The sequence below is a fragment of the Cupressus sempervirens genome, chromosome 10, assembly GCF_028749045.1.
Source record: "Cupressus sempervirens isolate cs-2001-9-10 chromosome 10, ASM2874904v1, whole genome shotgun sequence".
Taxonomy (NCBI): domain Eukaryota; kingdom Viridiplantae; phylum Streptophyta; class Pinopsida; order Cupressales; family Cupressaceae; genus Cupressus; species Cupressus sempervirens.
In genome coordinates, this window is record NC_143127.1 from 782835691 (window position 1) to 782849478 (window position 13788).

The 13788-nt window shown below is 32.6% G+C and overlaps 2 protein-coding genes across 2 annotated transcripts; both read right to left on the reverse strand.

Annotated features, from left to right (window-relative positions):
• Positions 1 to 2203: 2203 nt before the first annotated feature.
• Positions 2204 to 2812, reverse strand: LOC149536223 (dehydration-responsive element-binding protein 1A-like). Its single transcript, XM_089806252.1, has one exon. It carries the CDS (start codon positions 2810 to 2812, stop codon positions 2204 to 2206), a length of 609 nt encoding a protein of 202 aa, XP_089662378.1.
• An 8969-nt stretch (positions 2813 to 11781) lies between these two features.
• Positions 11782 to 12390, reverse strand: LOC149536224 (dehydration-responsive element-binding protein 1B-like). The gene has a single exon (XM_089806253.1). The coding sequence runs from the start codon at positions 12388 to 12390 to the stop codon at positions 11782 to 11784; it is 609 nt and encodes a 202-aa protein (XP_089662379.1).
• Between the last annotated feature and the right edge of the window lie 1398 nt (positions 12391 to 13788).

Genomic DNA, 13788 nt, shown 5'->3' on the forward strand with positions numbered 1-13788 from the left:
AGATATTGATGTAAAAAAAGGTTAACACGATCTAATCTAATATAACAAGAAACAACATGGTATGTCAAAGGGATCTCATAGTTTAACTCACTCATCTTGATTGCTTGCTTTGAGTAGCACACACTGTGAGTTTAACTTTTAACTCACTCATCTTGATTGCTTGCTTTGAGTAGCACACACTGTGAGTTTAACTTTTGATTTATATGTCATAAAGATCACAAAGTTTAACTCACTCATCTTGATTGCTGCCTTAAGTAGTGAACTATGAGATCAACTTTTGATTCACTTACAGTATTGATGAGAGTATGTTACAGATCATGTGAGAGATTTGAGGAATTGTGCTATAAGAAACTAAGCTTCAGATTAGTAGATTAAACTCTGAATTTCTCTTCTTAATTTGAAGCAAACAAATATTAAAAATTATGAAAGTTTGGTACCATCAAACACCATTCCTTATAATAACTTCATCTCACAAAAGATTTTATATCCACTGATATTCGTGTTGGAATAAGTCAAAACTGAATCATTAAGTATGTGACAATGAGTTTGAGTTGTAAACAACCACTAAAGTAGATTTGTCCTCCATCTCTTAGTTAGCTGTTATTCTTTTATAGTTTATTGTCAGTTAGCTTATCAGATTGATAGGAAAGCAGTTTGTCTCCAAAACTATATAAATGAGTATCGTTGAATCAATAAAATGAATATATTGAAGATAGGAAAGGGTGCAGTAGATGTTACATGGATACTCAATAGTCTGATATGCAAACGGATTGAAGAAACTATACCTCATTGGTGTTATGACATACACATGTTGATTGGTGTCCAATAGTTACGAAGATCTGAAAATTTGGAAGCTTGACATCATACCTTTACAAGGGCTATGAGGCATTTCATGTGCAAATGGTGTTTAGTGGTGTTTAGAAGCTTAGATGATAGCTACATGATCATACCAGTAGTTGGGAGCAACTCGAAGAAGCCTTATAGGTCTATATTTTCAAAGATTAACTTCTATACAAATATACTGTTTTAGTTTATGTTTCTAGTGTGTTGAATTCCTAATTTGTAGAAAGTAGATATGGTAATAGACCAGCTTTGATTCAGTTATTGTTATTTCTTTATGAGAATCTTGGAATAAGTCAAAACTGAATCATCAAATATATGACAATGAATTTGAGTTGTAAAGAATGACTAAGTAGATCTGTCCCCCATTTCTTAATTAGCTGTCAATCCTCTGTAGTTTGTTGCCAATTAGTTTACTAGATAGTTTATCATATTTATACAAAAGCAATTTAGCTCCAGAATTATATAAATGAATATCATTTGATCAAATTTCTCACTTCCATCTTTTGCATTTCTGTATATTTGAATTTCTAATTATTCTTGCATATTCTCTGCACCAACATATAACAGCGTGGTAAGCATCCGGATCTATGTAGTTTGTCTCATTGAGATTTCTCAATATTATGACAGAATTCTAATCTACCATTGTCATACAAATTCTATGTCCCAAGAGGTGTGTTTTTAGTCATCCTGAGGTCAAAAAACAACAGCAACAATAATGTTGCTTACGATACTTGTAACTCGAAATACGCGAGATGGTTATATGGCAGAATGAATTCCAGCCGTTTTACCATTATCAACATTGTTTGTACAATATTTTTCTTTACTGTAGATAACGTCCTACCCAAAATCGTGTGGAACATTTCCTGTGCACCTTTTTGATGTCATGCCAAAATAGTAATCGGATTCACACTAACGCAAAGCAAAAATCATGATGGTACATGCATGACTCGGCTAAATCATGATGGTACTACAGGAATAATAATAGCAGAATGGCTTTAATTTCAGCAGTAAACGAGATCTTACGAATTCATTTGCAGCATTGACTATCCAAGATAAAACCTAGGTTATTTTCTTCAATAGTCTATTAGACAGAGTCTGCATATATACCAACTTTTATAAAATGATGCATAATTAGTAACAGTCTTGTTAGAGTGGGGTTGCAGTTATACCAAAAGACCAATCTATCAATGTGCAATATAAAATCATTCAACTTATTTCCAACAATCTCTCCCTCAGCATTACCAGTGTGTCTGAGGATTCAAAACTATGAACAAGCACTGATACCACATTTTAGAATGAGGTTGTCGTTGCACCAAAAGACTGATTTATCAATGCCTGATACAAATTTCCAACAAGTCTTTTATGTAAAATCCCAAAGAGATGTAAACTGATCATCTTGCTCCTCTTCTCCAGAGATGTGGTTGTGAAAGAGAAGAGAAGATCCAATTGGCACTTCATCTGCCATGTTCATTAGCAAGGTTGGCCAGTCCAGCCATGAATACACCGCCTCCTTTTTATCATCAATCCTTACAAAATCACTGGATTCAGCTTTATTAGAGGAGTTTTGTAGTGGAAGATCTGAGTCTAGGAAATCATTGTTATCATCATTAATGTTGTTCGTGGAGCACAGATGAAGCAGTTGTTCTTCTTGTGGTTGTTGAGAACAGGAATATGCAGCTTGGAAGGCGGCAACCTGAATGTCTTTCGCTGAGGAAGTTGCGGGGTGAGGAAGAGATTGAACCGATTCAGGAAAATTGAAAGTGGCAGACTCTCCTCTTAAGGCAAATGCAGCTGCATCACGTGCAGTGGCAGCCATCTCTGGTGTGGGAAATGAGCCCAACCATATCCTCCTCTTCTTCATTGACTCTCTTATTTCAGACACCCACTGTGCCCACTTCCTCTTTCTAACACCTATATAGATTGGATGTTTTGTTCCCCTCCTATCTGAAGTTCTACCTTCATTTCCCATCACTAATAAGGGGAACGAATCAGCTAGCACAAGTTCTTACTAAACCAGAGCTGAGTTTCCCAATAAATAATTTGCAGTAACTTTGACCCAGCTTCCTTGTTAAGCTAAGTTTTATGAATGCACACAATTGAATAGGGCAAACATTTTTTCTATACATGATATAATTTTATGGGCTATTTTGCAATAATCTCAAACCACTGATCTAAACAGATGCGGCTTACCAATGAATATCTCAAACACAAGGCTCGTTAATATTGTGCTAAAAAAATTCCTACTAAAGAGTGTGAAAATATATTGATATTTAGAAATGAGCTTTCAAAGAACAATAATTAAAAACCATATCCCCAACGTGAGCGAATTTCTCAAACAAGTAACTAAAAAAGTACAACTCAAACCAATATTAAATGTTGATAAAGGTGATTCTATATGATGTAAAGATTTATACAAGAACAATTTCACAAGCATATTATTTCGTTCATGAAACTTGGGAATGAGGGAAATGGTAATCACCACCACTGTTCTTGGGTGGACAATGTGATTAGCACTCAAGTCCGTACTATCATAGTATAGCGGTGAAATACTTGAGAGAAACTATTGCATCATAATACTGACAGCTAAAATCGAACTCAGGCTATATTAAATTAGACCAAGGTTCAAGACTGCCGGCCAAGTTTGTGAAGTCCAACCACCACAGTAGACAATAACTTTTCGTTTTCCTATTGTTTTATTTGTTCGCTTGCTTTGTAGGTTTTGTCTACATAATTTGGGAAAAGTTTCATCTGTAAGGTTTACAAAGACTTCATGTATCTACAATCGAGTCTATACATACCCTGCTTTTCTCCGAATCAAACCATTATTTGGTGAGCCATGTATTTTTAAATTTTTTATTTCTCTGTGTCGATAGATATTTGCTTTGTCTACTTTCTACATATATATTCGCCTCGTCCACTTTCCATACCAGCGCTTGCACTGGATAAGGTGCAATGGTATAGCCCATTGTATTGTATTTTTGGAGAGCTCGTCAAAGCATATCAACTTTAATTCTGAGTTGGAACTCGAAGATATCTTTTCAAATATAGGCTTGACACTGTGGAACTATAGAGAATATTTTTCGAGCAAATGATTCCATACTAAAATTAAAATATCAAATTTAGGAACACTTGTAGTGTCGGACTTTTCACAACATTTACATGTGTTATACCAATTTTTTTCACTTTTTTTCGTGTACTATTCCTATTGAGGTGTTCACTAGAAAGGCTAAGCGTTTTCTTTTCTTATGACATGTCTCTCTAAAAAATTGAAATTGTGCACACTTCATAGTTTGAAAACACCTTACATTAAATTTTAGGCAGTAGCTACAAGTTCTTCTAGTAAGGGATTTTTTGGGTGCCTACTCATAGAAAATAAATGTTTTATAAGCTTTTACATTTACATTATAAGACATTTCTATTGAATTAAAGTACAATTTAATACAATTTTGACCAATTTTTTAGCGTAATGTTCCTTCAAAGAGTCTTTTCTCCCAAATGACATTAGTCATCAATACTTTTCCTACTGTCGTTGGTTGATCCCTTTCTTTAAAGATGCCTTAAGAGTACTCTATGTAATCTAACAATCTACTATGTAGGTAGTAAGTAGAATTTATCCAGTTGAACCTAACATACAATTTTGGAGGAACTTAGCAACTAGTTAATATGTAACTACATTTTTAAGCATACAAATATTTTATTGTAGTTGCAACTTCCAAATACAATTTTCATTGGTTATCTCTTCATTGGACATGAAGTCCTTGCTATAGTAGTTAGTAGGTAGGAGAAGGTCAATCATCTCTTGGATGCATTTTTTGAACATGTGATATTTTATGAACAACAATGAATGGTTGTAATTTAGTTATTTTAGTTGAATCATGAGGACGATAGTATTTGCATCATTTATTTTTATTTTAATTAGTTCAACATTACCTTTATGATTTTGAGAAACTCAATTGTATATTTAGAAACTTTGAGTAAAAAATAGCTTATAATTTAGTTTTTTTAATAATTACATAAATAGAAAATTATATTATCAAAGGGTTGTACCTCAATCAATTACTTACTATTGGTACAATATGAAATATTAAAAGATATTTACCAAGATTCAAATCTTAGATAGTACTTGTAGACTAAGTTAATTTAATATCTAAATAATTCCATTACTTTTATTTTAAAAATATTTTATAATATTAAAATATATTTAATAGTTTCCCATATTATTTGAAATTATTTAAAAGAAGAAAAGAAGGAATACATAATTTGAGAATATTTAAAGAGATAAATAAAGGAAATGCATGATGTGAAAATATATAAAGAGATACACAAAGATAATTCAATTGGCTCTTACTTTAAATCATATATTTTCTTTAAAAATACCTTAAAAGAATAATAGTTATGCTATTCTTTTGTGTTGAATACAATAAGTACCTATGTAGCTTGAATTGCTTTTTTATTTTTTTTAAACATGCTTTTTGTTCATAAAGATTGCATAGAGCTAGGAATGATAACTCATATGATACACACAATATCAGGATGGATAGGTTTGGATTAAAGAGACACAATGGCTTACAAATTATCCTTACCATATGGAATTGATGATTCAAAATGAAACATAGCATCACTTTTGCAGCCAAAAGGAGGAGGCAAGGGTAAGAAAATAACAAACATAATGCAATGTGTTTGTGGCCGAAACTAGGAGGAAACAGTCAAGAAATTATTTTCACTTCGTCTGTGTGAGACTTTTATGGAGGCATGTTGCCCCAATGTAAAATCCTATTGACTAATTATGTAGATATACTAGAGATTATGGACATCAAGAGGGTTTTTGAGAATATGGAGCGATTCTAGCTAGAAGTTGTTGAAAATCTTGATATTTTAAATTAGTGTCTATTGTGGGCCTGTGTACTTTTTATTTAATTTCCTAGCTTTCTCCTTTTCAATTTGAGTTTTTCATGTTGTATGCTTTTGTTTGTTCTATTATCAACATTTTATATTTTGTTATCTTTCTAGAAAGTTGTTTCATTTATATATCTAATGTAATCATGTTGTAAAGGGTTTCACATCCCTTCAAAACCTAAATTTTCTAATCTAAAACTAGATAAAATCTAAATTCATATAATCGCAAGAAATGGTAAAATAAATGTTAGTATTTCAAATGTACTAATTTTAGCTAAAGCTAGAACATTTTCATTTGAGGCATTATTTTTTATGTATGTATAAAGTTCCTAAAAGAGGGGGCTTGACCTTGTGGTATAGAGGGCTCGAGACCAATGGAAGTTACACCCCTACTATCTAACCAATCACTTTTCTAGACAAATAAAACATCAAAAAAATCTTAAAGTTTAAATCCCTAGTATTAAAATTCAAAACACTAGTATCCACTTTACTACTGATATTATAAATGGTACTTATAACACAATTAATATCCACAGTAACTAAAATTGCCACCAAGGACACAAAGTTCATAGTTAAAAATAACATTAAAAAAATTAAAGTAATAAAAAGAACTAGGGCTAGCTCCCCTCCTTGTCCTCTAGGTCCTCCTCCTTATTTTCACTAGGATCCTCCATGGCCAGTTTCTCAGCCTCCTCCTTAATAGGATTTTTCTCGATGAGTCTTGATCCAATCGTCCTCTAGGAAGTTATAGAGGGAGCAAGTGATCTCACCCTCTTTTGCCTCATCCTTCTCATCCTTTTGCACCTATAGAAAATAAAGATTTATGGCCACTTGGTGGATGACTTTAGTAGAGAATTCCACTAAGGTGTTAACCTTTCAGCACAAGGCTTCCTAATTATCAAAAAGATCAGGCATCAAATTCTCTTATCTAAAAAACTAGGTTTTACTCTAATCCTTCCCATGGCTATGTCATCCCTTCTTCCCTCCACTCTTAGTAGCATCCTTTCTTGGGGATGTGATATCTTCCCCTAAACTTTTATCCACGGATAGGTTAGCTTCCAGGGTATCCAAAATGTGAGATAGGCTTGGAACCTCCTTACCCCTTAGACTAGGGTGCATGACCTTCCTCTTCCTTTTGGTGGACCTCCTTTCACTTTTTGTGGAGTCAGAAATCACCTTCTACTTGGGGGTGTCTTTAATTTTTCCATTTTAAGCCTTTTACTAGACCTCCTTGTAGTTTTATTACTCTACCTAGTATTAGTATCATAGTCAATAATGATCATGTTATTTTATATTAATTAGGGGCTTATTGTTCACCTTCTTCGAGGCCAAACTAGGACTAGGGTTCGTGGAGACTTTGGGAGTAACGATGGTGAGAGGATTAGCAAAAGAGGTAGGTTAAGGACAAGTTGGAATATGTAATGTTTTAACATGAAGACTTATGGAAGAATACAAAAGAATTTCCCTTCCTCCCTCTTTCTCGTAACTTTAAACACACTATCCTCCATCAAATACAAAATAAGGCATGGGAAAGATATTAGGTCCTAGTTCCTAAAATGCTTTAGAATAGGAAAATGGTAATAATACAACACTTGATGTCAATCTTTGAGGGTTATGTAGTGAATAATAGCATAGCACACAATCTCCCATGGTTTGTGTAGGTCCTCCCTAGAAAAGTCTCCCCTCATACAAATAGGATTCTAGCATAAGAATCCCTTAGAGGTTGGCACTTTGTAATTGTGAGTGAGCCATCATGTAGCTAGTAATATTCCAAGAAGTCAACTTTTTTCCCTTTCCCAACCACCGAATGAACACCGTTCTTCAACATTTTGTGTTTTTTCACAATGTTATTCCAAATTTTTGAGCCCTAGGGGAGTATCACAGTCCATAGACATTAGTATAACACTTCACCCCTGAGATACTTAGCCTTGATAATTCTACACCAAATGCTCCGAAAGCACATAAATTTTCAACAAACCTTATCCAAGAGTGCCTTATTCAAATGCCTTGTTCTTCTAGTCTTTAGTCGCCCCATTGACTTATGTTTGAAAACTTTCTCCTAGCTTACTAAACTTATTATGTTCTTGTCCTTCATTCCAAACCATAGGAAAATTCATTGAATTTTTTCAATAATCTCTTTATATCTTCCTAGGATTTTAAAGAGCAAAAGGAAGTACATAGGGAGACCCTATAAAGAGGCTAAGAGAAGTTGAAGTTTTCTTGCATTACTCAAAATTTTTCCTTTCCAAACTACAAGCTTCCTCTATCATCATTCCACCAACCCATTCCAATATTGAAAGGTAACATCATTTATTGTTAGAGGAAGGCCAATATAGGTATCCAGTAAGCACACATCATGGCACTCCACTATTCTGATAACTTTCTTTCTCAGGTCATTGTCCATGTTAAAGAAATATACTTTGTTTTTTTTTTAATATTTAATGCATCCTCTTGAAACCCTCTCATACTGGTTAAGGAGGGTCCTCCAAATAGAAAACATGGATGAAGAATATTTGAGATTGCTAGCAATACAAATAAGGACAAGATTACATCATCATAGGTATGATACTTTTAGGTACAAGATGGAAAAGGAAAATGTGAAGAAATAGTGTGCATATTCTACAAGGGAGCTGTAGAAATGGATTGACATTTCATCATAGAATTATAACTTTATGAGGATACATGTACTCATTGCAAAGACAACTATAAGTACAAAATTGTGTATTGGTTTTATGAGAAAGAAAATATGAATCATATAGATAACATCCTTTTTGAAATCAATATGAGGAGCTCTAACATAGAAAAGAGCATGTAGATAAATTAACAATCTTTAACTTGGAAACATGGGATGTTAAAACTTGTGGATGACATTATAATATTTTATTTATTCAGTAAATAAAAAATCACATAGTATGGTCATGGAGAAAAATAGTTTTCTAGCTTCAAAATTTATCCATAACCTACTTTGAGTTAAGTTTCAACAAATCAAGTAGTGAGCTTATAGATTAAGCTTCAAATAATCAACCCATAGCCTCACCAAACCCTATAGTTTTTGTAGAAGTCACAAATATGGAGATACTATATATAAATTTTATTTAAAGTATAAATAAATGAAATACAATTTATTTTAATTAAATAATATTTAATTAATATAAACCATGAGGAATTAAATAATACTTAAGTAAAGTATTTTAAACCCATTGTTGCAAAAAATAAGTTTAGAAGCATACTAAGAAATATTTTAGGATAGAGAGAATATGCTTTAATTAATTTCATAAAAAAATAAGTTTCTTAGAAGTCACGTTGAATTCTTAAAAATGCAAAGAATATAAGAACTTTTAATACAAATAATGTATAACTATTAGTCATCTTATTGTGAATAATTGAAACTAATAGTAAGAGTATATTGATGAAAAAAGTACAAAAATTTAGAATTGGAAATGGAAAATATGGTTTGTAGTTTTAGTTAGCTTATAGGTGCAAGGATAAAAGTTATTTTGGGTAGTAAATAGAGTAATATAAGTGCTATAATTTAATGTTCATCACTTCTAAGTAAGATGGTGTAACATGAAGGGGTTAAAATACATGGCATTTACTAATATTACTTACATTTTTTTTTTTCATTATTAAAAGTAAGAAATAGTGATATAGACTAGATAATGCCTTATAAGCCAACCTTGAAAGAGATATGGATTCTTGATAATTTATTAATAGTTAGTTTAAAAACAATGATCGTGTTAGCAAAATTTTCTTATTTTCCAAGATAGCAATATTAATTCATTTATGAAATTTTAAATGACTAAAATTTATAGAAGTTCTTATTAAATATTTGATTTCATTAATAAAAATTTTTTTTAAATTATTTTGTATTTTGCTTATATTCAAATAAAAATGATCGAGAATCATGCTTGTATTGAAAACAAACTAATCAAACTAATTATATTTGGTGAAAAATTATGTTTGTTTTGAGCATTACAATAGATTAAAAAATATATTAAAATAAAAAATTTTAAATTTCATAAATTGACAAATGACAATAGAGTAGAGTTATGTATATCTGGTCAGCCTTATCAAGACATCACAACACCTCACAAACTTACAGAGAAAAATGCAAAATTTTCAGAACGAGCTTATACTTTCCATACAATAACAATAGAGTAGAGTTATGTATATCTGGTCAGCCTTGAGTATACATTCTGCAGTCCTATATAGAAGATCTACGAGACTTCATTGTTAAGGTTCAAAGTGTGTTAATGATTCACATCATCTTGTAATCAGACGGTGCTAAATTTTTCTTATCAAGGTATTAGATAATACTTTTTTTTTAATTCTCTTTTTAATAATAATGATTGATCTTAAAGTGTGATTTCAAATATAGATGCTCAAAGAAAAGTTAACACAAATTTATATAATATAAACAACATCTTATGTAATAGAAATCTCAAAGTTTAACTCATTCGATCTTGATTGTTTTTTGAGTGGCACAAACTGTAAGTTTAACTTTTAAAACAGATATCATAAAGATCACAAAGTTTAACTCACTTCATCTTGATTGGAAATTATGAGTTCAACTTTTGATTGGCTTGCAATATTGATGAGAAAATGTTACAGATCATGTGAGAAATTTGACTAATTTTCCTATAAGAAACTAAGCTCCAGATTAGTAGATTAAACTCTTAATTTCTCTTAATTTGAAGTAAACAAATATTAAAAATTATGAAAAACCTGGCACCATCAAATACCATTTCTTATTACAGGATCTGTCCTCCATCTCTTAGGTAGATGTCATTCCTTTAGTTTACCAAATTTATAGGAAAGCATTTTTCCTTCAAAATTGTATAAATGTGGTACCATTTGATCAATAAAATGAATATCTGATTTTTTTCTTCCATCTTCTTCATTTCTGTTTATTTGAATTTCTAATTTGATATCAGAGTTAAGAGGATGTCAATCAATGATTTAATTGAAGACAAAAGATTTGTCTTTTTTGAAAAATCCAATGCTTCTGATTGGAGAAACTATACCCCATTGGGGTTATGAGTCACACCTTTTCATTGGTGTCTAATAGTTACCGAGATCTGAAAATCTGGAAGCTGTCCTTCCCCTTTAGCTTCTTGTCAATTAGTTTACCAAATAGTTTACCACATTTAATTATAAAAAAATAATTTATCTTCAAAATTATATAAATAATATCAACTTTAATCAAATTTCTCACTTCCATCTTTTCGATTTCTGTAAATTTGAATTTCTGATTATTAATCCATATTCTCTGCACCAACATTTTAGAGCGTGGTAAGCATCCAGATCTATGCGGTTTATTTCATTGACAGTTGTCAATATTCTGCGGACAAACATGGGAAAACTGCAGGACAGAATTCTAATCTACCGGAGTCATACAAATTCTATGTTCCAAGAAGGGTGTTTGTAGTCATCCCGAGGTCAATAAACTACAGCGACAAGAATGTTACTTACGATACGGGCTGAATGAATTCCAGCCTGTAAAATATTTTTCCTTACTGTAGATAGCGTCCTACCCAAAAAAACGTGTGGAACTTTTCCTGTGCACCTTTTTGATGTCATGCTGATATAGTAAATGGATTCACACTGACGCAAACCAAAAATAATCTGAAACCATAGATGTATGTCTCTGCAAAATAATGATGGTACTACAGGAATAATAATAGCAGAATGGTTCTAATTTCAGCACTAAAACTGATCTGAGGAATGCATTTGTACTATTGGCTATCAAAGTTAAACCTAGGTTATTTTCTTCAATTGTCTATTAGACAGAGTCTGCATATATACTAACCTTTTAAATAGTGATGCATAATCTCTAACAGTCTTGTTAGAGTGGGGTTGTCCTTGTTCAGAACACTGATCTATTGTTATCAGATGGTCTGAAGACACAACCTATAACCAAGCACTGATACCACTTTTTAGAATGGATTTGCCATCACAACGAAAGGCCGATCTATCAATGCCTGATACAACCACTCAACCTGAATTCCAAAGAAAATGCTGAACAAATTTCTAACAAATCTTTTATGTGAAATCCCAAAGAGATGTAAACTGATCATCTTGTTCCTCTTCTCCGGAGATTTGGTTGTTAGAAAGGAGAGAAGATCCAATCGGCACTCCATCTGCAATGTTCATTAGCAAGGTTGGCCAATCCAGCCATGAATCCACCGCCTCCATTTTATCATCAATCCCTGCAAGATCACTGGATTCAGCTTCATTAGTGGAATTTTTTAGTGCAAGATCTGAGTCTAGGAAATCGTTGTTATCATCATCAATGTTGTTGGCGGAGCACGGATGGGGCAGTTGTTCTTCTTGTGGTGGTTGTGAACATGAATATGCAGCTTTGAAGGCAGCAGCCTGAATGTCTTTTGCAGAAGAAGTTGCAGCGTGAGGAAGAGAGTAAACCGATTCAGGAAAATTGAAAGTGGCAGACTCTCCTCTTAAGGCAAATGCAGCTGCATCACGTGCAATGGCTGCCATCTCTGGTGTGGGAAATGAGCCCAACCATATCCTCTTTTTCTTCATTGGCTCTCTTATTTCAGACACCCACTGTCCCCACTTCCTCTTTCTAACACCTATATAGATTGGATGTTTTGTTCCCCTCCTATCTGAAGTTCTGCCTTCATTTCCCATCACTAATAAGAGGAACGAATCAGCTAGCACAACTTCTTACTAAACCAGAGCTGAGTTTCCCAATAAATTATTTGCACTAACTTTGACCCAGCTTCCTTGCTAAGCTAAGTTTTGTGAATGCACACAATTGAATAGGGCAAACATTTTTGCAATATATGATATAATTTTATGCGCTGTTTTGCAATGATCTCAGACCACTGACCAAAAAAGGAGCTGCTTGCCATTGAATATCTCAAACACGAGGCTCGTTAATATTGTGCTAAAAACAATTCCAACCAAAAAGTGAGAAAATATATTGATATCTAGAAATGAGCTTTCAAAGAACAATAATTAAAAAAGTTATCCCCACCATGAGGGAATTTCTCAAACAATTAACTAAAAATGTACAACCCAAACCAATATTGTATATTGATAATGGTGCTACTATATGACAAGGATTTATACGAGAACAATTTCCTTGATCAAACTTGGGAATGAGGAAAATGGTAAACATCACCACTGTTGTTGGGTCGACAATGTGATTAACACTCAGATCCGTACAATCATAGTAAATTGATGAAACACAATCATAGTATAGTGATGAAACACTTGGAGAGAAACTATTGCATCATAGCACTGACAGCTAACATCGAACTCAGGTTATATTAAATCAGATCAACATCAAGACTGTCGGCACAACCATCACAATAGACAAAAACTTTTCGTTTTCCTATTGTTTTATTTGTTCGCTTGCTTTGTAGGTTTTGTCCACATATTTTGGGAAATGTTTCATCTGTAAGGCTTACAAAGACTTCATGTATCTACAATCGAGTCTATACATACCCTGCTTTTCTCCGGAGCAAACCATTATTTGGTGAGCCATGTATTTTCCTAATTTTTATTTTTTGTGTGTCGATAGATATTTGCTTTGTCTATTTCCAATATGTTTTGGGCAGTAGCTATAAGTTCTCTCAAACGACATTAGTCATCAATATTTTTCCTACTGTCATTGGTTGATCCCTTTCTTTAGAGACCTTAAGAAGTTTCTATATAATCTAATAATCTACTATGTAGGTAGCACGTGTAATTTATCCAGTCAAACCTAACATACAATTATGGAGGAACTTAACTAGTTAATGTGTAACTACATTTTTTGGCATAGAAATATTTTAATCTAGTTGAAACTTCCAAATACAATTACCATTGGTTTTCTCTTGATTGGAGATGAAGTTATTGCTACTGTAGTTAGTAGGTAAGAGTTGGTCAATCATCTCTTCGACATTTTTTCAAGATGTGACACTTTATGAACAACATTGAATGGTTGTAATTTAGTTGGCTTAGTTGAATAATGGGGATGGTAGTATGTCGTTTCATTACATCATTTATTTTAACTCTAATTAGATCAACATTACCTTCTTT

Excerpts from the sequence above, each read along its gene's own strand:
- LOC149536224 (XM_089806253.1), bottom strand. The coding sequence starts at position 12,390 with ATGGGAAATGAAGGCAGAACTTCAGATAGGAGGGGAACAAAACATCCA.
- LOC149536223 (XM_089806252.1), bottom strand. The coding sequence starts at position 2,812 with ATGGGAAATGAAGGTAGAACTTCAGATAGGAGGGGAACAAAACATCCA.